This window comes from Lissotriton helveticus, chromosome 3_1 (genome assembly GCF_964261635.1).
Source record: "Lissotriton helveticus chromosome 3_1, aLisHel1.1, whole genome shotgun sequence".
Taxonomy (NCBI): Eukaryota; Metazoa; Chordata; class Amphibia; order Caudata; family Salamandridae; genus Lissotriton; species Lissotriton helveticus.
Window position 1 is genome coordinate 2,069,057,049 of NC_136061.1, and position 26,857 is coordinate 2,069,083,905.

Consider the following 26,857-nt stretch of genomic DNA (forward strand, 5'->3'; position numbering starts at 1 on the left):
GTGGAACAGATTTGTGGCATGGTGCACAGCGAAGGCTGTGGATCCCCTTTCTGCCCCTCTGTCTGAGGTTCTCCTCTTCCTCCTTTCCCTTGCCCAGCAGGGCTCTGCTCTGGGCACTATCAAGGGCTATCTTTCTGCCCTTTCCGCCTTCTTGAGGCTACCTGATCAGCCATCTTTGTTCAAGTCCCCTATTGTGTTGAGATTCTTGAAGGGCATCACGCACATGTATCCTCCAACTCCGTTCGTGATGCCTCAGTGGGACTTGAACCTGGTTTTGACTTTCCTGATGTGCGCTCCCTTTGAGCCCCTTCATTCCTGTCCTCTCCGTCTTCTCACCTTAAAGACGGCCTTCCTGGTAGCCATCACCTCTGCCAGGAGAGTGAGTGAGCTCCAGGCTCTTTCTATTCAACCTCCTTTCTTGTCTGTTCATCCTGATAAGGTGGTTCTTCGGACTAGACCTTCTTTCCTGCCCAAGGTAGTCTCTGCTTTTCACATTGGGCAGTCCATCACCTTGCCCTCTTTCTTCCCGCCTCCGCATCCTTCAAAGGATGAAGAGCGGCTCCATCGTCTGGACCCAAAACGTGCGCTTTCATTCTATATGGATCGCACACGCCAGTTCCGGGTGGATGACCAACTGTTTGTTGGCTACGTGGGTGAGAAGAAGGGAAGGGCGGTACAGAAACGGACCATCTCTCGGTGGGTCGTCCTGTGCATCAAAGCATGCTACTCTTTGGCTCGGAAGGAGCCTCCTGTTGGGCTGAGGGCCCATTCCACTCGGGCCACGGCGGCTACTACTGCCCTGGGCCGGGGAGTCCCTTTGCAGGACATTTGCCAGGCGGCCACGTGGGCCTCGCTGCACACCTGTGCGAGGCACTACTGCCTGGACAGTCAAGTCCGGAGGGATGGCTTCTTTGGCCGTTCGGTCCTCCAGGACTTTCTGGTGTAGGTTGTATTGGTTCGCAGACCCACCACCGGGGTTGGTATTGCTGGGGTATCTATTCTAAGGTAAGGAATCTAATACTAACCTGTTTCTTTCAGATGAACAAGTTACTTACCTTCGGTAACGATATATCTGTAAGAAACAGTAGTTAGTATTAGATTCCTTACCGCCCCGCCCATCCTCCCCGTTCTGCGAACTGATACCTAGGGTTAAGGACATCCCTTTCAGGGCCCTAGTTTCAAATGGCACCAGTGTTGGTTCTCACATGGCTCTGCGTGTTCTGGCGCGGAAAAGCTGTGTGCAAAGAACTGACGTCAGCGCGCGGAGGCGGCGTCTATATACTCCAGCGACGTCATCACGGCGCACGTCGCCGACGACGCGGAGCCGCAGGGGACGCCTGCAGACGACGCCTACCGACGCGCAGGGGTACTGCTACGCAAAAGTTTCCGGATCCAGACTGACGCCTGGGGATATTCTAAGGTAAGGAATCTAATACTAACTACTGTTTCTTACAGATATATCGTTACCGAAGGTAAGTAACTTGTTCATTAGTTCATTAGAGGGTGCCAGGCTTGGGTTTAGCAAGTTGTTGTTTGAGGGACTGGACTTCCTGAGTATCTGTTTAGGGTCCTGAACATTAGTTGAGAAGACAGCCATAAACATTTCGTGCAGAGAGTTTCCCAGACCTCTTTGTGTAAATACGCAGATTGTAAGTAACTTGATGAAATGAGAAGGTATGGCATAAAGAATTAAGCATTTTCTAATAAATATTCATTATTATTTCTCATGCATAACCGTGAACATTAACATGTTGTAAATTGGAAATCTTCGTGGAGAATAAGGAAGAGAAAGTGGCTGGTGGGGGTGGAGGGAGGACTATTGTAGAGAACTCGTGGGGAGGTGAGGTGGGGGGGAAATGGTGTCTTAAGTTCTGTACAAACGAGGGATTTACCTGTGCACACCCTATTTAATGCTAAATAGACCGAACTTGTAACTATTTTACTAAGCTTGCGTGCTGTTTGGTGGAAGGGCAGCCAGCCCGAATCAGTGAAGCAACGACTAGTGGGGAAACCACTGGTATACCAAACGCACAGCGAAATCTAAAGTATCGTAATGAAATTACATGTAAACGTACTTATTGAACAAATAAAGGCTTCACATTAAAACCAGATTGATTCAACTTGTGTATTCATGTATATTGTCATGAATTGCATGAAACAATTAACAAGCTAGATAGTGTTTCCTATATTGCAACAATTTTTTTTCCACAATAACCCTGTTGAGAACAATATAAAATATAACAGTCAATTTGAAGTAATGTCAATCATAAATACATTGCATTAATTACACAACCAAATGATAGATGAAAAAGCCCAATGCATTTCGGGTAGATCCCTTCCTCAGGGGCACTGTAGGAAAAAAACAATAGAAAAAAGGAAACAACAAATAAACAATGTATCCGAAATTCGTATATACAAATAGTGAACAATATCACGATATTTACAAGATGCATGCTCGTTCAATGTCCAGCAAGTGAGCAACGCTATTAAATATTGACGCCTTATGTATTATCTAAAGGTCAAGGATTTTTTTTTTTTTTTTAACGAGAGTGCATTCAGAAAAGCTGCTACCAGATGTGTATACTGTAGAGGAATTGTGAAGATCCGTGCATTTATGTACCATGTCAATGGCTTTATACTGTCATCTACTACCTATCCAAAATACACTCACTGCGTTTTCGGTTGTGTGTGGATCAAAGGAATCTTCAAGGAAATGATCTATCGCTTCACTCTGTGTATGCATAAAGGTGAAAATGATTAATAATCTAATCCACCAAGCTCACAAGACCTATAACACTAGTAATTATAACTAAATAAACTACCATCAGATTAGCACTTACAGAAACGAAGTGCAGCTGTGGGGACCTACGTTCGTTGATGTATCCAAAGGTTGCTGTCTGCCCAGATGAAGAACTGTAACCGACTTACTAACCAACCTACAATGACAATAGAGCTACCTTCAATGAAGCATCGCGTTGTAAAAAACCCACCAAATCTTCATTACGTTACAATAATGTTGTAACAACAAAAACTCACCATGTAAGAACACTTGACAAGAAAAGCGGTATATTGAGGTCCAATCGAAGAACAAAGCAGAATCACTTCATTTAGTGAATGATCTGAAAAAAAGAGTAAAACCTTGAACATATGCCTGTATGCACTGTAACATAGCGTTGGCTAGCGTATCGTGTTTCTGCACCAAATGTTAGAAATAATGTGAGTGCTCACCGCATTGTCGGTTAACATGTCCATGTTGAACTTCCTAGAAATGACAGAGCGCTGCAGGCGCCTACAATCTCGTAACCCAGTGGCTGTTGTATTTATGTCCAATCAGAAGGATAGTAATCCAATGGGTGTTCTTACAATCTGCAATGAAGGCGAAAAAACCTTAGGTGTATGCCTACAATCGCAAAGTTACACCGAGAACTTTCACAACACATAACATGGACAAACGCACAAGAACGAATGTATGCTCACCTCCTTTGCAGAAACTGTGTCAACCTTGGTCATTCAACTTCCCCAAAAATTTGAGAGATGCGAACGCTACAGGTGTCCGTGAACTAATAAACGAGTGTGGTTGCGATAAACGCAGAAATAGGACTGGCGGGTTCCGCCATGATGAAATGGTGAGAAATGATGAAAGAATCTCGACTCTGAGATACCACAGTGAACATTCCGTGGGTAACCTATTATATGAGCATCCGAAGATGTGTGAATGCAACTACACTGAATGCGCACTCGACAAGTTAATGAATGTGCCAAGTGAAGAAAAAGACTCCGTGAGATACACGATTGTAACACACCTGTAAAACGTGGCCGTATAAACGGCCGAGATAAGAAGTTGGCTCACTGTGTGTGCTAAACGCGTAAATGGTGCGCCCAGTCAAATACGAGTCAAACTCCGCGTGTAGCTGAACTAACATCAACGAGAAACTGGCAGCCATGTTGGAATGTTGAAAAGGTCGTACAGTCCTAACTAGTGATAGTAATGTCTCACTGTGTCCGCCCTCGACCGTTGGATGCTGTTACCAAAGATAACAAAAGTACCACCACATGAAACCAGCTGCCACCCAGTGGTCATGGAAACGACACGCAGGCAGTGTCGGAAATGCTTAATAAGGTATAAGAGTGAAGCCAGATAGTAGTGTAAGGTAGTGCAAAGGGGGTCAAATAGATATACTGTGAAGTATACACCCAAACAGAGAGCGAAAATAGAAAAGAATTAGGGATGCGAGAGCACTTAGCCAGCGATTACATGCCTCAACATTGATACAGTACCACAAGGTTCAACGAATACCACGAGGGTTACGCTTACCAATAAAACCACAACTTTACAAATTTCAATACAACAAAAGATTTATGGAGAAATGGCAAGCAGTACTTAATAAATGTTCTCTAGATTTAATCCTCCTTCTTGTAGAAGAACTTTCTAAAACGATCAAGGAATTGGAGCAAGAGATACATATCATCAAGTCTGATTTATCTAGTCGCTGTGATGCTGAATTTTGGAAAACAACGCTAGAGGATCTCAATACGAAATTGGATACTTACGGGAAGGATATTCAGGAGAAAAAATGACAAATTCCGCAGGGATACTATTGATTACAAATTGAACGAGGTTTACACCTGGGCTGAGGTGTATGCTAAACGTCGTCCCTATCAGAAACCAACATCATCATCTCAGGAATCAATAGTATCGGACACCGATTTGGACCCTTCAAGACGTCCAGTGGTGGTTGAACAAGAGTCGACAACAGCAGGCACAAAAAATGGAGCAAGCACATCTATCCAGTCGGCATCATCTTCTGCTGCGCCTCCTTTTTTAGAGAGAGGCCAGGGAGGAGGCAGACCTCCAGAGATAAAAAAAACAAGGAGGGGCAAAAGACAAAGAGAAGTAAGCCAAAGAAAAGGAAGCGAAGAAACGGGAAGCAGAGGCATGGAGTTTGAGAAGCAAGGGCAAACCCTTGTAATTAACATCTCCACCAAACAACTAACTAACCAACAAGAACTCGTGCTCAATAAAGCAACTTCGTTTGTACCGGTCTACCATACAAACAAAGTAGAAGTATTTACTTTCCACTTTTTGAGAAATCTGAGATTGAAACACTTTTTTACAAACGTGGTACCGACTTTAGAAACACCTGCACCTGAACTTGATCCAGAAGATCTTGAACTGAGAGCTTTTAAACCCAAAAGTACATTCATGCCTCCGGTATCACATAAAATTCTAGATACCTTTGAGTCACTGGTATGACATGACCTCGCTAAATTGAATTTACGTCCTCAGGTTTCAGTCAACTTGAGAAGAGATGAGATGGACATTTTACGTAAATTGAGTACTGATGAACAAATAACTTTTCAGACAGCAGATAAGGGCGGTGCCCTGCTCATTATGGACACAAGCTTCTACGTCAACAAAGTCATTGAACATCTAGCAGACACCACTACATACATGAAATTGGATGAGGATCCAACTATGAGATTCGTGGATACACTTAACCAAATACTTGACAAAGCAGAACAAATGGTCTGGATCATTACGCAATTTCGTGACGGTACAATACCCAAGAAGGCCTAAACTATATATGCTCCCGAAGGTGCATAAAAGCCTTACTGATCCTCCGTTTTGGCCAATAGTATCCGGCTGTGAGTCAATCTTCGCACCAGCAGGACAACATATTGACCATTTTCTTCAAAAATTTGTTCAAACATGGCGCAGCTATGTTAAAGACGCAACAGGTACAAAATGATTGCAATCCATATTGGTTGATGTGCACTATTGATGTTACATCATTGTACACATCTATTCCATTAAAAGAGGGAGTTGACGCCTGTGAATGTGCCTTATTACAATTGCCAGAACTAGCGGTGAACAAAGTTTTACTATTGGAGTTATTGATTTTCTGTCTCCAACACAGCTATCTGAAATGGCAAGAAGAATTTTATTTGCAGGTAAGCGGAACCTCCATGGGTTTTTCGGGGGCTTCGGCCTACGCCAACACGTTCAAGGCACAATTTGAATTCGACAACATCTACAGCCAAGAGATCTGGAACAAGCATTTGGTATTCTATGTGAGATTCATAGATCACATTTTCCTTATATGGAACAATTCAAGAGACTCACTGGAACAGGCCATTTGTGATCTGGATAGCAAACATGAACGTATCAAATTTACGCATACCATCAGTCAACAAAGCATTAACTATTTAGACGTTTTGATCAGCAAACAACAGCATACGCTAGAAACGTCTGTCTTGACGAAGCCTACAGATAGAAACAACCTTTTAATGCACTCCAGTTTTCACCCTCCGTCATTAATCAGAAATTTACCATACTCTCAAATGCTGAGAGGCAAACGGATAACTTCCAACGACACTGCTTTATTAGAGGACCTACAAAAACAGCAAGTCAAATTCAGTGAACGAGGTTATCCTCCTAAGATTTTGGCAGAAGCATTGAACAAAACACAAGCAAAAGAACGTGAGTCTCTACTTATTCCCAAGATCAAGACACAGTCCAAGCGTCATGTCTTTGTCTCTAAATATTCCATCAGATCACATGCTATTAAACGCATCATAAAATCAAGATGGGAATTACTGAGACAGGAACCTGATTTCAAAGGTCTATTTGATGAGGAACCTCTGTTTGCGTACACTCGCAGTAAAAACATTAAGGAGATTTAGGCAACTAAAATGGAAACTGAACAATGCTTTCACGGAATGCACAAATGCTTCAATTGTGTGCATTGCAATAATGTGTTAACTGGTAACGTGATACATCATCCTCACTCAGGAAAGGCAATTACACTAAGATATAGCGGGGATTGCAATTCTAATGTAATTTATGCGATAAAATGCCCCTGTAGACTATTATATGTAGGTAAAACCTCAAGAAACATAAAAATACGCATTACCGAACACAAAAGTACGTTCCGCACTAAGTCAACCAAATCATATTTTTCTTCACATTGGTTAGAACATCAGCATACCAATGCGCAATTGAGATTCACTATTCTGGAGTCCTTGAAATTGAGGGCCGACCAGAACCACACTACATTACTTGCACAAAGAGAAGCTTGGTGGATTAAGTATCTGCAAACCTTGGTACCTGGCGGGCTCAATGATAGGATTGAACTACAATGTTTCTTGTGATTGTTTTTTCATCAGCAGTTTTGTAAATTTAATTATCTTCTGGTCAAAACATTCATTACACTTGTATGTTTTTTACTCTTTGATTCACGTACACATCCCTAATTCTTTTCCCGCTTACCTGCTTCTCAGTATATCTATTTGACCCCCTTTGCACTACCTTACACTATTATCTGGCTTCACTCTTATACCTTATTAAGCATTTCCGACACTGCCTGCGTGTCTTTTCCATGAACACTGGGTGGCAGCGGGTTTCATGTGGTGGTACTTTTGTTATCTTTGGGAACAGCATCCAACGGTCGAGCGCGGACACAGTGAGACATTACTATCACTAGTTAGGACTGTACGACCTTTTTAACATTCCAACATGGCTGCCGGTTTCTCGTTGGTGTTAGTTCAGCTACACGCGGAGTTTGACTCTTATTTGACTGGGCACACCATTTACGTGTTTAGCACACACAGTGAGCCAACTTCTTATCTCGGCCGTTTATACGGCCACGTTTTTATACGGCCACGTTTTACAGGTGTGTTACAATCGTGTATCACACGGAGTCTTTTTCTTCACTTGGCACATTCATTAACTTGTCGAGTGCGCAAACAGTGTAGTTGCATTCACACATCTTCGGATGCTCATATAATAGGTTACCCACGGAATGTTCACTTTGGTATCTCAGAGTCGAGATTCTTTCATCATTTCTCACCATTTCATCATGGCGGAACCCGCCAGTCCTATTTCTGCGTTTATCGCAGCCACACTCGTTTATTAGTTCACGGACACCTGTAGCATTCGCATCTCTTTCAAATTTTTGGGGAAGTTGAATGACCAAGGTTGACACTGTTTCTGCAAAGGAGGTGAGCATACATTCGTTCTTGTGCGTTTGTCCATGTTATGTGTTGTGAAAGTTCTCGGTGTAACTTTGCGATTGTAGGCATACACCTAAGGTTTTTTCGCCTTCATTGCAGATTGTAAGAACACCCATTGGATTACTATCCTTCTGATTGGACATAAATACAACAGCCACTGGGTTACGAGATTGTAGGCGCCTGCAGCGCTCGTTTTGTCATTTCTAGGAAGTTCAACATGGACATTTTAACCGACAATGCGGTGAGCACTCACATTATTTCTAACATTTGGTGCAGAAACACGATACGCTAGCCAACGCTATTTTACAGTGCATACAGGCATATGTTCAAGGTTTTACTCGTTTTTTTCAGATCATTCACTAAATGAGGTGATTCTGCTTTGTTCTTCGATTGGACCTCAATATACCGCTTTTCTTGTCAAGTGTTCTTACATGGTGAGTTTTTGTTGTTACAACATTATTGTAACGTAATGAAGATTTGGTGGGTTTTTTACAACGCGATGCTTCATTGAAGGTAGCTCTATTGTCATTGTAGGTTGGTTAGTAAGTCGGTTACAGTTCTTCATCTGGGCAGACAGCAACCTTTGGATACATCAACGAACGTAGGTCCCCACAGCTGCACTTCGTTTCTGTAAGTGCTAATCTGATGGTAGTTTATTTAGTTATAATTACTAGTGTTATAGGTCTTGTGAGCTTGGTGGATTGGATTATTAATCATTTTCACCTTTATGCATACACAGAGTGAAGCGATGGATCATTTCCTTGAAAATTCCTGTGATCCACACACAACCGAAAACGCAGTGAGTGTATTTTGGATAGGTAGTAGATGACAGTATAAAGCCATTGACATGATACATAAATGCACGGAACTTCACAATTCCTCTACAGTATACACATCTGGTGGCAGCTTTTCTGAATGCACTCGTTTTTAAAAAAATCTTTTTTTCCTTGACCTTTAGATAATACATAAGGCGTCAATATTTAATAGCGTTTCTCACTTGCTGGACATTGAACGAGCATGCATCTTGTAAATATCATGATATTGTTCACTATTTGTATATACGAATTTCGGATACATTGTTTTTGTTGTTGCCTTTTTTCTATTGTTTTCTTCCTACAGTGCCCCTGAGGAAGGGATCTACCCGAAATGCATTGGGCTTTTTCATCTATCATTTGGTTGTGTAATTAATGCAATGTATTTATGATTGACATTACTTCAAATTGACTGTTATATTTTATATTGTTCTCAACAGCGTTATCGTGGAAAAAAATTGTTGCAATATAGGAAACACTCTCCAGCTTGTTAATTGTTTCATGCAATTCATGACAATATAAATGAATACACAAGTTGAATCAATCTGGTTTTAATGTGAAGCCTTTATTTGTTCAATAAGTACGTTTACGTGTAATTTCATTGCGATACTTTAGATTTCGCTGTGCGTTTCGTATACCAGTGGTTTCCCCACTAGTCTTAAGTTATGTACCATATGGAGCCTTCCGTGATAAGGCAAGCCAATACATCATGAGGGGAATGGTTATACTGCTGTAGGACTGTTTAGGGTTGCACTTTTACAGTTTGGGCCAAGTTGAAGCCGAGCGTGGGAGAATTGGATTTTTAGGGAGAAGAGATGGATGCAGGGGTGAAAGCTAGAGCGGTCTGGAGGATGCAGACAATCCCGAAGTGCGAGTTCACTACTGAAACCACAATCCTTCCACAAAAACATAACTGGTTGCAGAGCATTCTCAGGGATCACACCGAAGATTTGGAACTCCCTACCTCCAGATGTACCAGAATCTCTTCCTTTACCTCCTTCAAAAAAGAAGTAAAAATGCTTCTAATGAACAAAGTTACATCCTAAGACTATAATTCAATGATGACTACTAGTCATCTATGCTATCCATATACCACTGTCTACCTCTTTTGTATTGAATGACGAATATCGAATGTATGTACCCCAATCATCTAATGTTTAATAACTATATATTGTAAAGCGCTCCGATACCCTCGTGGGTCATGTTTGCACTATATAAAACTTTATAAATAAATAAATGGCCATTACTAATTGGTAGACCTGTTTGGGTGTAAGAAGAAAGAGTTGCCTGTTTATATATTGAAACTGTTGAGTAGTGAGGTTATGGCAGTGCTCTGGGTAGAGCACTTGTATCAGATACACGATATTGTAAAATACACCTCTCGACTACCCGTTTGGCAGCATGAAGGTTATGCTCAGCACCCTTTGCCCCAGACACACTAACTTTGCTTTTATCCACTACTAGCATCTTTTTGTCTCTTTTTGCCTATGAATTGATCTTTACCAATAGGGCTTTTAAAATCTTTCTCTTGTTTTTGTGTTTTCCAGAAAAGAAGGATAACGTCATGGTGGTCCTACCCCTTCACGGTGGCCACCTTGGATTTTTTGAAGGGGCAGTCCTCTTTCCTGAGCCCTTGACCTGGATGGACAAGCTTATAGTGCAGTATGCCAATGCCATTTGCCAATGGGAACGAAACAAATCGCAGTGTGCAGATGTGGAGTCCTCAGAGGCAGAATATGAATGACCAAAGACTATCTAAAAACTCCACAGGTTCTTCTTTCAAGGCACAGATCGTTTTTCTCTGCCTGCTGTTTGACTCTCAGCCTTTCTCTGCATTCACATTCTGGGTTTGACCAAATTTTCCTGTAGTGGAAGTACAGGGAAGAGGCCATGTTTCCACTGTGAACTACATCAGAAGCGCAAGTAGTGGCTCTCCTTGCTGCTCGAGCCTTCTTGAGAACGGAGCATTTCTAGTTCATCTGGCAGTTGAATTGCATACAAAACAAAGCAGAAGTGAACTATTTTGTGCAGAGTTATATTACTAAGTAGTAGGGCATTTTCTGAGTTGTAATCAGCTTGTAACGTGACGTACCTCTTGGTTGTTTCTGTGAGGTTGCTGGGGTACATAAACTGCAGTCCCTTCTAAAATCCATCGCTTTATAGTTTTGAACAACCTATATGACACCAGCAGTTTCGAATGTATTCATCAGAATTAGTACCCACAATTGGTTAGATGGAACTGCAGAGAAGTAAAATGGTTCTGTGCTGTAAAGTTTATTCTCATTATACCATTGCACTAAACCTTTTGCGCCTTATAGCAAAAGCATACTTCATGATTGTGATGTCTTTTGAAATGTTTGTCAAAGGTAGTTACCAGAGTTAAATAACTTTAGTAAGTTGTATGATGGAATATGCGAGCAGAGCTCTTCCTACAGGGTAGCACTTTTTAAGCCACGTTCTTGAATGTTGTTGGTGAGCTCCTACAGTACTCCTGCACTGTGCATTTTAAAATGTATCGTCCCAAGGGGTGGTCGCCCCTCCCCATGTGTCCTCTTTAATTTATGATAGATTTCATTTTTCCATTTAATGTAAGGAGTTGTTCTTTGTCCAAATGTTTTCTCTTCTACCGGATAATGATGCATCCGTGACAAATGTGTCTATTCTGACTGAGGAAAGAGGTGTTTAGAATTTGAAAAACCAAACATTTAGTATCTTCGAATGGAGGTGCAATATAGAAGTTGATTTTGGCACTTATAACTTGTCACCTTCCGCCGTCCTCCGGCTCCTGTAGCGTTCACAGATATAACTTTTGAACGAGTCTAGCCATTCAGATTTAACGTTTCTTTCGTATAGTCTACAATATTTTCAAGAAAGAATATTATGTTCACAGTTGTTGACAATCACATGAGATAATACTAACAGTAAAACAGTTAGTAAGTATAACAGAATATAGCGTGGCATAAATATAGTAATAGAGTATAACTTGACGGTCAAATTTAGCTTGCTTAAAGTATAATCCAGCCATTTCCCGTAGTACTACACTATTGTAAACGGTTATTCTGCTCACACGCTCCTCTTATAATTAGCACTTTATTTGAATTTTGGCCACAAAGTTAATATTTTAGCTTTTCTGGTTTATATAATTAATATTAAAAATGGCCTGTGCCACATATGAGTGAACATTTGGGAAAGAAGCAATAATCAACTATTGTATCTAACGTGCATCCCACTGGTAGGTTTTTACCATATCAGGTATCTTGAGCTCCTTCCGTCTTGCCTTATGCCGTCAAGTTTGGCTTGTGTATAATTAACAACAGCGTATCTAATGGACATGCACTTATGTTCTTTAGAAAAATCTGATTTCTGACTTGAGTGCGCAAAAGAGTTCCAGGCGCACATTTATTTAAAATATTAATGGAACATGAGGACAACTTCCCCAAGGAGAATTTTTTTCAACATTTAAAATGTCGCCCAACAGTTCACAAGATACCATAGATGCATGATCAGGGCTACAAAATGTGGGTGGCCTCACTTTAACGCCTTACTTCCTATGAAGACCTCTTTTTAAATGACGCATCAAAGCCAGAAACTCAAGATGATGCTGACCAGGAATGTACACAAAGAATTTTACGAATGGTGTTTAAACCTCACCAAGGCTAATATCAAAAAGTGAGGGGCTGCAGTTTCCCGTTGTTATTCATTTTACACCCTCGTCGTGTCCAGCACTTACACTCCTTGAATGTAAACCAAATTGATAGCTTGGGTGTTATTGTGTCTGCCATGTGTATGTTTGTGGGTGTGTGCCTGCTTTCATCTATTCTTACATACATCATAGTTAATACATCGCTACATAAAATAATTGGAAAGTGTCCCACCAAATTTGAAATAATTTGTGTGGATCAACATCAAGCAGTAAGTAATACTAACCTGGGCTTTCAGAATGAGCGCTCTTACAAAGAACACTGCTCACCGTGAGATGAGTGCACATTACAATTTGCTGACTGCAAACCTTTACTTTTCATATGTCTGTTGGCATTTTGCTTTCTCGTCTCCTTGTATGTTACTTGGTGTTCTACTGTACCCTGGACCAAGAGTCACATTTGAGGTCATGGGCTCCGAAAACCTTAAACTTCTGATCAGTCTTGGGTGATGCAGAGTGAAATTCGAGGCATGCACATTTTGCATTTTCACATGTCTTTGGTGGTCATTTGTGGTGTCATCATTTCTCATTGGGTAAAAAGAGGGTCTATACAAATCACTATGCAAGTATGATTTGGGGCTTTTATGATGTTGAGCATATAAATTAGACTGAGTGTGTTTCCTTAGCTGGTGACATTTTTAAAAAGGTGATGCTACCAAAATAATAAACGTAAGCATTTGGTTCTTTACTTTTAAAGTTACAGACACTTTCAGTTTACATTTTCCTTTAAGTTGGCAATATCCACGCCCCAACTTTTGTACATTGTTAGATTTCTGCTTTTTTTTCCAATACTTGTATTGTTGTTAACATTTTTAACAGGCGAACAAAAGTTAAATACACAGTCTCCTAAATCTGTAGACCTCGTTACTACCTTTCTTCTCTGCAATCTTCTCCATTAAGTCTCCCGTTAACAATCTGGCGTATATTTTGATTAAGATGTAGGGATTTATTTGCCGCAGTTCAGCAGTCTCCAAACAGATGCAGCAAATGTGAGAAGGTTAAAAATCTGTCCCATGCCAGCTTTCGATTGGCTTTGCCCAATTAAGGGAATTGCACTTTGGCCATGTTGTTCCTATTCATTGTATGGCAAAGATAGCATATAGTTATTTGCTCTCACGGTTAGCAAGACCTACTCTGTTTCCGTTCTCAAAGCCGAAATCGTTCGTGGATGTGAAATCCTTTTATTGAGTAACGTTTTCATGTTTAAATTTACGAAAACAGTATTCCACTAAATTGATCAACATGCAGGTATTCAATCCCCTAAATAAAGGAACAATAAAATACACAGTGGCTAAAACATTTCGAAATTGAAATACCCATGTCAATTCCCTTTATCTTTCATACTTAAGCAAAGCAGTTTATATCGGTTATACCTTTCTTTTGCTTATGTACTCCTGTCTGCAGCAGATGCACCTAAGGGATAATACTGTTAGTTTTTTCAATAATGTGTTGCTTAAGGTAAAGTAGCTTCATGGTTAAGTTCCTGTAATGTTTTCCTCCAGCAACATGTTACACCAAATTAAGTTCTAAGAAAAACTAGCCTTGTGTGGGGGGTTGTCTGACATTTCGTTTAGGACTCTGGAATAGCACTTCTAGCATGCACCGATGCGCTTTCGAGCCCACCAGAGTCAACTATCCGGAGAAGATGTTTTAAATTGTATTAAATTGAATGCTTCAGTTTCAAGGGTAGCTGCTAGTAGGATTCATTGATACATGGCCTCTTGGTGGTTTGAGTCTTTAGGATCAGCATGTGTAAGACGTCATATTTTTTTGTAAGTTCGTTAGATTATGAACTGCTTGGGGCAATGTGTATTTTTTTTTATTAAACCCAGGATTTACAAAATTTGAACACATTGGCCAGAAGACTCAAACTAACTTGAATATTCAAAAATGGAAGAGCTTTAAAAAGGCAATGGTGGTAGATTTAATGGTTGGGTGTGCCATACTGAATTTCTGCTGAGCACATAAGGGTCTTTACAATGCAGATCTTGTGGGAACAGTTTTGCTCTTGTCTGTATTTTCATTTTAGTCGTATTGTGCTTAAAATGCATTCACAATTGTTTATATTTCCAGTACAATTGCTGAAAAACTTCCTTTTCTGATTTACAGACAGTGTACTATTTCCATCATTTGGGTATGTACTTCATTAGATTATTGTTGTTAATAATCATTAGATTTTCAAGCAGTTTACGCACTGCAAAAAAGATTATTTGACAAGTGTATGAATATAGATATTCGCTCACTTAGACAATAGTGATGTCTGGGCTTGATATCAGATCATTCTTCTAAGTAATTTCCAAATCCTTCACTAAACGGTAAAATGTTTAATAACTGCAACTTTTTCTTCTGCCAGGATCCTGGTTTTCATCTTTTCTGTGGCCCCAACCTATCCACACCTGAGAAGTCATGGCACCAAAAAATGTCAATACTAAGCATAAAACACAATCTGGGAAGATGATTTTCTAGTTTGTGCTTCTCTGCAGAATGCAATCTGTGGCTTTGGCTTGCATTTTGATGTTGTCTTCCATATTGCCATATGCCCATAAACTGTAGTTATGAGTGAATTGGCAGCTGCTGTCCTTAGACATCTGTGAGAATAAATTAGGCAAGCTCACATTTAGTTTGACGCAAGTGGCATATAATGCCATGAACTCCCATTGATTGAATTGATGTCTGAGCTTCTGCCTTTTTGTACTATGTTTGCTTGACCAGTTCAGTGGTCCCATTTATTCAGTCTGTGGTGCTGTGGAAAATGAGTGGATATAAATGTGTTTGAATAATATAGATATGTTATCATACACACTTTTCATGAATTTGTCAACAATCCACTCTTTGCCCCATCTGCTTTCAATGTTTTGGTTACCCATGTGACAGGTTATTCTCATCAGGATTTATTAAGCAATAGGTATGTAAAGATACGGAGGCATATTGGCCTATTATCTCTTCTTAACGCTCTAGCACGATCAATTTTCAGACCGTCTATTTCTTACATTTGTGAAAAGTTCAACATGAGAAAAGGTTCTTCCAATAGACCATGTCATTTTCCCACCACTTGGGAATTCTTGTGCAAGACAGGTTATTTCATTTTAAAATCTTAAGCAGTCATTGTTAAGACCATAACCTGCTGCCACCTCTGCTTACTTTGTTCTAGACACACACAGGAACAGGTTATGTAGTTAGAGTGAAAATGCCAATTTTAAGGCATAGTTGTTAGCGTGTGATTTAAAAAAAAATGTTTTATTTATTTATAATGTGCGTTGGTGCCTTGCAGAGACTTAAATTATATTGTATTGGCATTCCGCCTTGCATACCTGTGTGAGATCCAAAGTAACTTCAGACCTAATATTGGCGCTAACGGATTGTCCAAGTCATAACATTTATGTTATGTTATGGTGTATTTTCAATGTTTATTTAGGTTGGAATTGGTTTTCAGTGATAATTTCTGGAAGTCATCAAATCATTACTAACTCCTAAGGGCATATTGTGGCAGTAATATAAGTTGCAGCATTTCCTCTATAACTCAAGTTTTAAAAGCATAAGGATCGAATTTATTGGAATTGAGGATATATTGTAATAACTACCATCATTTTTGTTAATGAAGTTGGAAGTTCTGGTCATTCTCTTAGACGTGTTATAGAATATATATCAATTGAGGCATGATCAGTTTAATTCCAAGGAGACCATCAAATAGTTTGGTTAGTATGCAGACTCGTCAATATAAATTATATAGGGCATAAAAAAATGGAAGCTTTCCTGCCATTTGGCGATCTTAGTACAGCTCCTTTGCAGTCTACAAGCACTCCTTACACATATTAGGGAAAGCCTACCCCTGTGATGGATAGCCTATTAGTGACTAATTTAGTTTGCCCCAATTTTAATGGATTATCTGCTGAGTGGTTAGGGTGCAAATTAATTTTCAGGAATGTATTTCTTTACTTTTTCATTAGCAGCATAATCCTATAAATGCCTTTCTTAGGGTAATTGATACTGCCATTTTTCTTTGGAGCTTATCTATTAATGGGACACAGTGAGACACTGCTAACCTTTGTAAGCACATTTCTGGTGATTTCTGTGGTAAAACTCTTTTAACAGTCCGATAACTTTTTTTTTTTTTACAATTCTGTAGTTTTTTAACTATTCGCCCCTTTTTGGGGATAGCAATATATGTGGCATGAAATAATGCTAGCTTGTGGCAATATTATTTCATGCCATATATGTTGCTACCCCATAATAGGTGTATCCTTTAATGGCACACATAAGGAATCAGTATGGCTTTAATTTTGTTTTCACCCTAAAACTGACTCATAAACAGTTAGACTAACTGCAAAATCTTTTGAACCATTATCCAGTGATGACCTCACAGGGAGGAGGAATTCAGGGGTTTCAGCAAGTGAGGCATAGTGTAGAACAGTCTACTACAAAAGAAACCTAAAATAACTGAGTGACGGTGTAACACCATTAGGATTTTTCTGACTGTTCGTACGTTATTAATATTGCTCTGTAAAAAGTAATTGCCATGGCCTTGAAAATCTGGAAGAACTTTGGATCGAATAACTTGCCCACGTAGATGGTAATCACACAGCTCTACTCCTTCCTTTTGGTTATGGCATAGGTTTGATTAAATGCTAACTTGACTGTCAGTTTACAACCCTGCACGCCAGGTGGCAATTGCGCAGCACTTTAGACAGAAACATTTTTGTTTGTAAGCTGGAGGTCTTTCCATTCTCATTTTTAATATAAATACATCCATTCTAGTGCTCTCAGATGTCCATAGAAGAACAAGGGCATTACTGGTAGATCTCAGTTCTGAGCAGGAAATGGTGTCTTCAAACAAAATGCCTTACCATGCTAACTTAACATCAAACTTGTTTCCTTTTAGTATAGAAGTCGCACACTTTTTGTCTGATGAAACCAAGGACAACTAATTCTCTTAAAATCAATGACCAGGTGTTTTAATGCTGAAAGATACTTCATGGTTTCTCTCGGGTGAGGTTGAGACCAAGGAAAAAAACACCATGACCCCAATAACCAATCTTTCTTGCTGGCAATTTTAAACTCCATCTGCACAAAGTTTGCAGCATCAGATATTGGAATGCTATAAATGGTTTCCTTTCACTATGCACCTCACTTTAGTCTGACTTGTGACAGAAAGAATTTTGACCAAATGACCATCTGAACAAGGAGCGCATTGTTGTTTTAATGAAAATGTGTCCTAAAATCTTATTCCAATTCTGAGTGGTGTGATGTATGTTAAATGTTTTCATTTCACTGTATGTAGGACGGCAGGTAATCTTTTCCTTACTTAGGCTGTCCGACTAAAGAAAATTGTTTTCTTCACATAGTGAAGTGTGCTGTGTGCCTGAACATGGCTTTAAGTCTTGACGAGTTCCAGAAGGATCCTAGCCCCTTAACATTTGTTTATCTCACCTGGACTTTATTTCTAGTTGCTGGTCCTGTATTGACTGTTGTATATCTCTGCTTAAGTAGTTGCTTATAGCCACACACTTTCGTTAACGGTCCAGAACTTTACTTTATGCACAGCTATTGGATCATCCTGACAATATATTTTCACAATCGAAACCGGGGTGTTGTAAATTACTAAGCCATAAATACACAGAACTATCTTCTGTCCAGGTGCTAACTGTGTGTGTTTGTTTGAATGTTGTGATGTTGGTAAAACCACGATGTGGATCTGTTTTTGTAACCCAATAGATCCCAGGCTATCTGAATGTATCTTTTAATTATATCTTCTATTTTCCATTCAGTTTTATCATTCGCTTATTGAGGTAATTTTAATTTCTTTAAAAATACATTTTCCATTAACACTATGAAACAATTCCTTATGAATGATAGTTCTTGCAGATTTGCAGCTGCAAAGAGAGCAAGAAAATGGTAATACATGTCTACTATCAGATTTCTTTCACTGCAGCTGCCTTATCAAGACATTGAGCATTGAGTTAGAGGTCTGTGTGTTAGCCTTGTTTGAAGACATACATGCATTATGCATCAGTGGTGCTTCTTTCGATGGCACAGTTGGGGACATTGACAGTTTAACTTCTATAGGGATTACCATTGTTTTCCAATCCACATTCCTGGTTCCTTTGAATTTAAATGTTGCCCTGAAAACTATGTTGTGTACTGAGACCTCTAACAGTGCCAGTTTGTATCGGAGAAATCCATAGGACCTGGCAGATCTGGAGATTGAGATTTGCAACTACCAATGCAATTTTTCTAGATATGCTTATGTTTACTTGTTAAAGTGTTGTGTGCATTTGATTTTTGTCGTTTTGTATGTTTTGTGGTGTCCTGATGACCACAAACAAAAATATAATTTTGTTAACTCTGATTCAATTGGACTGAATTTCTTTAAAGAATAAAATGATGAAATAATTTCAGTCATTGTGAGGTGTGATTTTTGCATTACATTAAATTCATTCGAAAATCTGCCAAAAAGTGTGTTTTGGTGTGAATGTATTGTTTGCCTAAATACCCTTTTTACACCAGGATCTCTCTGAGTCATAGGCCTACCTTAGTGCTCAGAGCTGTAGCGTCACACGGGATACAACTCTCAGCAACCCCTAGTGTTGGTCACTATTGGAATGATTTTTAGCCAAAAATATGCTGCCTTTCTTCCCTGAATTTAATTTGGAGCTGGGCACATAGAACCATAAATTATTTCCATGTGCTGGTGTATGGCACCTCATTCCAGCTGCAAGAATGCACACTAAAGCACATTCTCAGATGCATAACTTCTCCAGTAATGGATCTATCATATTGACTAATTTCCCGTCGTCTGGCTGGGAATCACAAGTAATCTTAAATAGCTGTAAACGATCTGTTTAAATAGTAACACACCACAACAAGAGTGTTTTAGTAGCTCATCCACCTAATTTAAAGCAACCCCAACTTCAGCCAGTGAGGTGGAAGTACTTAACTAGCTCCCAATCTCCCCCTAGAGGCCACAGTAGTTCGGATTTCTACAATACATAGTGTGTGAGGTAGTCCCTGTGAAAAGGTCTGCTCTACGCTTTCACTGACCCTACCTAGATATTTTCGGCTAAGTCCTGGAGCTTCTCCAGCCCCATCTTCAGCTTTCAGGGCACCTGAGTTTTTGTGGTAGGTTCCTGCGAGTTCCTTTTTTCTGGACCAGGGAGCCCTGTCCAATGTCCCCAACTGTCATCATGACTGATTGGGATTAAAATCTCTATGGAAATCTTCCTCTACCTGTGGTCAGAAGAAACTCTGTACTGATCACCCATGTATATACTGCCTTCATCCATTTCACAAGCCTTTACACTGAGACATTTACAGTACCTTCCCTTCAAAAACTCCCAATGATGGAGAGAGGGGGTTGGCACTATGTCCTGGAAAAGAAAAAAATACCATTCTAAGGGGGGATGCCTGCTTATTGGGATGATTCCGTGAAAGGTGCTGAATCAGGCGCTGTCGTGAAGATGCTTGCAAAGCAGAAACATGTAGACTTCTAACTGCTGAATTTGCATCATAAAGTGCCTGCAGCCACGTCATCCCAGAAAAAGAGGAGTTTCTTCAGAAAAAACACTCTAGGCAGGATGAACACCAGCTTTGTGTGAAAATTCACATCCTTGGATATCCTCAGTGAGCTCGAGCCTCCACCAACGACTTCCATGTCATTGTCGTCGATGGCAAAGAAAAAAAGCACCATAGCCCAGCGAGATCCTCATCGTCGAAGATAACACTCTCAATATCACAGTTTGTGGCAATACCTTCCATGATCACCGTCCAAAACCTGGCCCTCTTCAACTTCAGCGCCTTTGACTTCAAGATCGTCATCAGCAACATTATCATTTACGACACCAAGGTTATCACGACGCCCCTTGTACATGATGACTCCATTGAGGACTACCTCATTGAAGACCTCTACAACAACAGTATTTTTCTACTCCAGCCATTTTTTTGTCAATTCAAGTCACCTTCCCAACAGATTCAGGATTCTGAATTGGTAGGTTATCTCTGTAACCAGGACGTCTGAGACAGCTTAGAGCCCTAGGCAGTTGAATGTCTGTTACATCCCAGGAATTGAAGGAGACACCAGAAGATGACCACTATCTTTATTAGGAGTATGACTGCCAGCTACAGATATTCGTGGCTGATCACCCTCAGCCCTATGTACCTCTTTGTGGCTATACGGACCCTGAGGTTTTCAGGTACCTATTGTGTTTTTGATAGCCTTACAACAGATAGATACCTTTCAAAGACTGTTCCCTCAACCGCTGCCAGGGCCACCTGTGTACTCCCTGCCTTCGTCACCACCATCAACTCCTAATCCACCTCCATCAACTCCTACTCCTCCTCTGCCTCATTCACCTCTGACTGATCAGTCTTTTTTCTCCTTTTGTTTCTTCTTTTGCCCTTTTCTTACCCGTTTCTTTCTTTGTTTCTCTTTTTCTTTTGTCCCTCCTCTTTTGTTTCTCCGTTTTTCTCCCTTTTTTCTTTTTCTCCGTTTTTTCGTTTTTCTTCCTACCTCCGTTTTCCTCCGCCTCCCTCCCTGTGTCTCCTTTTTCGTCCCTTCTACATTCCCCCCCCCATCGTTTTCTTTCCCTTTACCTCTTTTCTTTCCCCTCCCTCATTTTTACATTATCTTTGTTTTGTGTATCCCTGGCTGTCTTGTCTTTCTCCTCTTTCTGTTTCTTCTTTAGTCTTCCCTGAGTTTCCTAAGGCATCCTATCTCAAAACTCTCTTCCCGGTTCTTTCAAATAGAGTGAGATCTCCCGGGACCTAGCGAGGCACATCGCCTAGTGCCCCCCATGTTACACCCTCCAGGCGTTTGAATCTCTACTTTCCTGCCCTTCGGTAGGTGTAGTTCAGAAATTATATCCCATTAGGCCCTTTATCCTTATGTTTCATTTCTTGGTTTTATCTAAGGACCTGGTGATGGCACTAAATGTGGTTTGCTTTTATTTTTCTTTAATCACGGATTGATATTGTGCTTTCACTTCTTTGTGTACTTAATAGTTCAGTGTTTCAACCCCTAATCTTGGAATCTATCATGTCCTTGCTCTGTCACCTTGTTGAATGTAAGTGTAGACACTATCTATAATATATTTTGAGAATGTATGTGTGAGATAGTCCCATACTATATGGGTGCTGCATGAACCATGATGCTTGCACATTTCCAGTGTTTTCAGTTACCGAAACTTTGATGGATTATCTGAATGGCTGTCCAAGAGCATATTTAATTTATACTGTTATCCATGAGCTATTCCAATGTGTCTTTCCTAAAAGGAAAAATCAATCACCATGTTTGGAAGCATGTGTTCTTATATCTGGTTTTATTCATATTTCAGGACTTGGGTGTCCCACACCCTCTCTCTATCTTTGTTTTTCACCCTGAAGGTGGTGTAGCCCCGACCGTGGCCACACACCGAAACGCACGTTGGCGTTTTTCTGCGAAGGGGTAGCCGTGTTGACATCTACCCATAACCCCTTTGCCGTGATGAGTCGTATTACTCGGTCTCAGAACCATCTTGTGGCGTTGATTTATCATGTGTGTTTGTAAGATTGCGACGAGTGAATGATTGAGATTTGAAGTTGAGTGGGGAGTGGTGATAAATTTGAAGGAATGAATGTGTAGCTTGAGAGAGGAGTTTGGGAAGATACAGTTTGATTTATTTTGTATAATGTTTTTTTTAAATGTATCATGTTAACAAAATTTTCCTTTGAAATATTTATCAAAAACAAAATAAATTTTGTATTTTTGTATCATGTGGTGTGACTGATTTTCCTTGTAACTATATTGCACTGTTGACAGCGAGTTTACTTAAGGACCCCCAGTTGGGGCCTGGGTTACATTTATTGGGACAGGTAGTTTTTTGCTGTTAGTGTATTGTTGTTACCCTGCCTACCTGCCCATATATATCTTTTATGGGGTCCCCCTTCTTAGTAGTAATGATCAGTCTCCAAAACCAGTCCCACCAAAATGAGTCCTGCCCACATATGGGAACCAAGGATTCTTCAGAATAAGTAGACTCTGATTTGGAGAAAACGGGCTAACTGCCAGATGATGGGAGCAATGAAGAGAGGAATGATTGTCTCATACCATAGAAAGGTTGAAAATTGCCCATCCAGGCAGATTCCCCTCCTGATGACTTAACACATTTAAATGTGTTAATGGAGGGAGCAACTAAGAAATGGAATCTTCCAAAAACCTCAGTAGAAAGACTGTGTTTCCTACATGACTTCAAGGAGCAGCCATATAAAACTGTTTGTCAATAACTATCCTGGATTTTTTTCTGGTTAGAAGGCCTAAAAGTGATAGATCACCAGCTGCAATGTTAGCAGTGGAACCTCCGTTAGAAAAAAAATACAGGGTTCCAGACTCAACCCTGACATGACCTATTGGCCCATCCCAAGCCAGACTCTGTTATCCTGTCTGTTGCACAGTGCAGATCTAAGAACCCAATCAAGCCTTTGTCAGCACTTCCTGATAGAAATGGCAGGCTAATTGATATTTTAGGCTCTGGAGTCGGTTCCTTAGCAGCAACATCAATCAAGGGCACAAGCTCCTTAGCAATTTTAGGCCATTATGATCACCAACTGCGTCATTACATTTTACCCTTGATTTACCTCATACCAGATAAGAGAAAGGTCGCAAAAGCTATAGTCAAAGAATCTACGATAACTTCAGCTGCCATCATTGATGCTGCAATTGTTCTTTTCAAATACAGGCTTTCAGCATTTAGCAGGAGTAGCAGTATTGAGATGACAAGGATGGCTGTGACCTATATCTTTCTGTCCAAAAGTCCAGGTTGAGATACTGGATATGCCATTTGATGGAATCATTTTGTTGGGGAAACATGTTGATGACAATTTGCACAATACACTGGAAGCACAGAAAAACCTTTTGCTTTGCCATGGTGGAACAGCACTACCAATTCAAGGCACCAAGATTTGGCCTCAAGTCAGCTCCTCAGACATTTATAAAGTGCATATTGCCAGGTGCTGCCTTTCTCAGATAACTGGGTCACCAGGTGTGTCTTCAATGACTCGCTCACTAACCCTTCATCAAGGGAAGAGGCACAGGTTTCATCAACCGCCTGCATAACTCACAGACTAGAACTAACACCGAATACCGACCAGTCTTCCTCATAACATTGAACACAATTTCAGTTCCTCAGCAGAAAGACTGATAAAGCTTTGGTCCGTGGGAAGGGTTTTCTCCGCCAAACATTGTCAAATGTAGGCAGTACAAATCTCAGGTGAGTAATCATTCATAGGTTGCAGGCTCCAGATGGATCAACTTCAGCAAGAATTGGACAGCCAATTGAAGCAAATTCTCTAGGTATGTAAACAACATGTAAGAAACAAAAGAATCCACCCTTTAGTAGATGTATGATCGTGGTCTCCAAGACTAAATGTGTTTCCTACAATGGTGGAAAAACACACAGCTTTGTTTAAATACCCCTCACCCACCAAAAGGGCCCTTGGTGTCATGCTTCATAATAGGGGACTTCCCGCCCGCTGCGGGGCAGGGCGTACTACAACCTACGACTATGCGGGACTATGCGGGAGCACTGATTGAAATAACAAAGCAATGTGTGGTGTAGGAATGTGTGTGGAAGGGTCAGGTGTGAGTGAAAGAGTGATTATAAATTAAAAAATACCTGGCTCTGTGGGGGGAAAAAACTTTTATGTTTCTTTGAGCTGGTATTGTTGAAAATGGGGATAGAATTGGAGGTACTTTGCTATGATGAGCAGTCTCTCAGATGGCAAAATGTTTCAAAGCCCTCCCCTGGCTTCTTCATGAGGATGAAAAGGATCCCTGCTACACTCAAAATAGAATAGAAGGAAAATGTAAAACAAAAAGTGCACATACATGTAGTCAAAACAACGTGGTGCACATGCCAATTAAACATGCACACTATACAATACCCCAATAGGTATACTAAATGACGAAATCTGGAAGAAAAACATAGCGTTAAAAGCATAACACATACATCATCCATCACAATAGGTGGTGACCTGTAAAGAAAGTGATATATTGTGATATTTTTTCTTTATCACTATCCGTGATGATATGCTGGTGATGTGTACTGCTGGCGGAAAAAAGACAATACAGAGACCGACATACACTGAACATAAAACGCGCCCTCTATGTCAAAGGACCGCAAAATGCGCGTCTGAAGTGATAAATGCAGCTTATGCTAATTTGCATTGTTAAAGTACTTTGTTTAGTGCCACATGAAAAAACGTATAATTAGGTAGAGCACATACTTTTTCTAAAAAGAGTTTATACCCCATGAGCCTTTGAATTGGAGTTCTGGACTTTTTGGTTCCGTCCAGAGGTGTCAGGGACAACACCCGAAGACCCCGGAGTTCAACCTGTCTCGGTGCACAAACAAACAGAAACACGGGCTTCTCGATGGTGGCGTCAAAGACCAAAGGTTTATTACTGCAGGGACACAGAAGTCACAGAAACTACACATGGGCAGTATCTAGGAGCCTGTTCAATTTGTACAAAGAGGGTTGTTCCTTATATACTAAATATTCTGCTCGGGGCAAATTCTTTACATGTTACCACAGTTCTAAACATTCGTGTCTTAAACAATAAATATTTGGCGTTGCACAGGAATCGTCAACAGTATCTGATGTCAAAACATTACGAATGAGGGGTTCCCACTATTCCATCATAATCCCATGTCAATTTCTCATTCAAGACCCGGACCGCCTCATCGTAAATTTCGTTACCTCCCCCTAATAAAGGCCCAGAAGGAAAGGAGCAGAGCCAGGTGTAGAAGATAGAAAGACAGGATAAGAGATGTTTGTGGGTCGTAAATGGGCACGGTTACCAGTTTCGGCCGCCTAATCATGATCAGGCCAACGAACACAAGAACCAGTATAGCAGGACTGGCCTCAGGCTGGGGAGGCAGTTCTTGCCGAGTCATGCTGCTACAGCGTTGCTGGCCTAAGGTGCACGTGTCACTAGCAAGGTGAATCGCCGGTTAAAGCCTACGTGTCCTTTAATGAAAAGAGGTCATTGCGTGTCCATTGACTATGTGAGGGCAAGGAATACAAAATGGCTTCCGTGTTCTAAGATGGATGCCACGGGTAGAACAGAAATGTGTTTGTAACTGGAGTGCTCTTGCTCGTAGCATAGCGAAAACACCAGGATATACTAAATGGATCATTTGCGGTTCACTGATACCAAAAATATGTATTTACGACAATGTTACAAACACGAGTAAAATCGTCACGGAACCTCAGACCCTCCTTTTGCCCTTACATAGGCAATTACTCAGTCTATGTCAGAGTCAGAGTCTAATTCTATGCTCATTAGGTCAGTGACATGTTGTTGCACCATCATCTTGTCTCGTACCTTTTCTCCAAATGCAGGTGGTTTTCTGAAACAGGTTGCAGCACAGAGACTACACAAAGCGGGACCACATTGGATGATAAGGCAGCACGAGAACAGAAATACTAGGATGGCACCAATGACCATCAGAACCTTCCATCCCCACGCTAATACCAGAGTCCAAAACCACTCCATGAAGGACCAGTTTCCCTTGTCTACGTGTATGGAGTCGGAAATCTTGTGTAGCTTAGAGATCGCTTCATAGACTGTTGGAGCATTATTTGGAATAAAGACACAGCAGCTCGATTGGATCATTCTGCATACCCCACCTCGATCTGCAAGTATTACGTCTAGAACCATTCGGTTCTGCAACGTCATGAGACGATCCGCCTGAAGCTCAGCTGTTAAGTTACTAAGGGCACCAGCAGTTTCTGTAATAGTAGATTCAACTACCCGTGTTAGTTGACGTAGATTTCTACTATTGGCCATAGGCCCCCAAAACGGAAGGAAACCTTTGAAGAAGTCTCCAGCTTCCTGACCAGCGGTATCTTCCTTGCTGAAGACACCTCTTGCTACTCTGGTCTTGTGATAATCTGAAGAAGCAGTGTATGTCGGAGGTAACAATCGAGCAATATAACATGAACCTGAGAAGTCAGCAGGCAGCCATGTATATGCTCTGTCCTGACAGATGAAGTAAGTACCCCTAGCAGTAAGGAAGGCAGGGGAGGAGTTAGACGGAAATACGTAAGTCTCAACGCACTCACTCCTCCCTAGCTGAGCTCTCAGATTTCTCCCATTTCCTTGCAAACAGACCTGACCTCGGTGAGGCACGACCCAAACTGAAGTGGAGCTTTTACGCTTGCTTTCTCCCAAACTAAGGCGATACTCGGTAGAGTTCCAACTCAAATACACCCGTAATTCATCTCTAGGGTAAGATGGAGTATTATTGACGTCTTTAATCATGTCAATAATTCCCTGGACTAAAGCTTTGTTGGCTGAGTT

The 26,857-nt window shown here is 40.7% G+C and overlaps 1 protein-coding gene and 1 long non-coding RNA gene across 2 annotated transcripts in view; one reads left to right on the top strand and one right to left on the bottom strand.

Annotated features, from left to right (window-relative positions):
* ABHD2 (abhydrolase domain containing 2, acylglycerol lipase) overlaps window positions 1-18,920 on the top strand; it is a 420,974-nt gene extending 402,054 nt beyond the window's left edge. Inside the window, exon 10 of the mRNA XM_078683196.1 lies at window positions 10,373-18,920. Within this exon, the coding sequence (XP_078539322.1) occupies window positions 10,373-10,569 (197 nt within the window). The 3' untranslated portion in view covers window positions 10,570-18,920. The remainder of the gene's footprint in view (window positions 1-10,372) is intronic.
* The window catches only part of LOC144824102 (uncharacterized), a 367,849-nt gene that overhangs the window by 293,413 nt on the left and 47,579 nt on the right, over window positions 1-26,857 (bottom strand). The gene's annotated exons all lie outside the window — the stretch shown is intronic.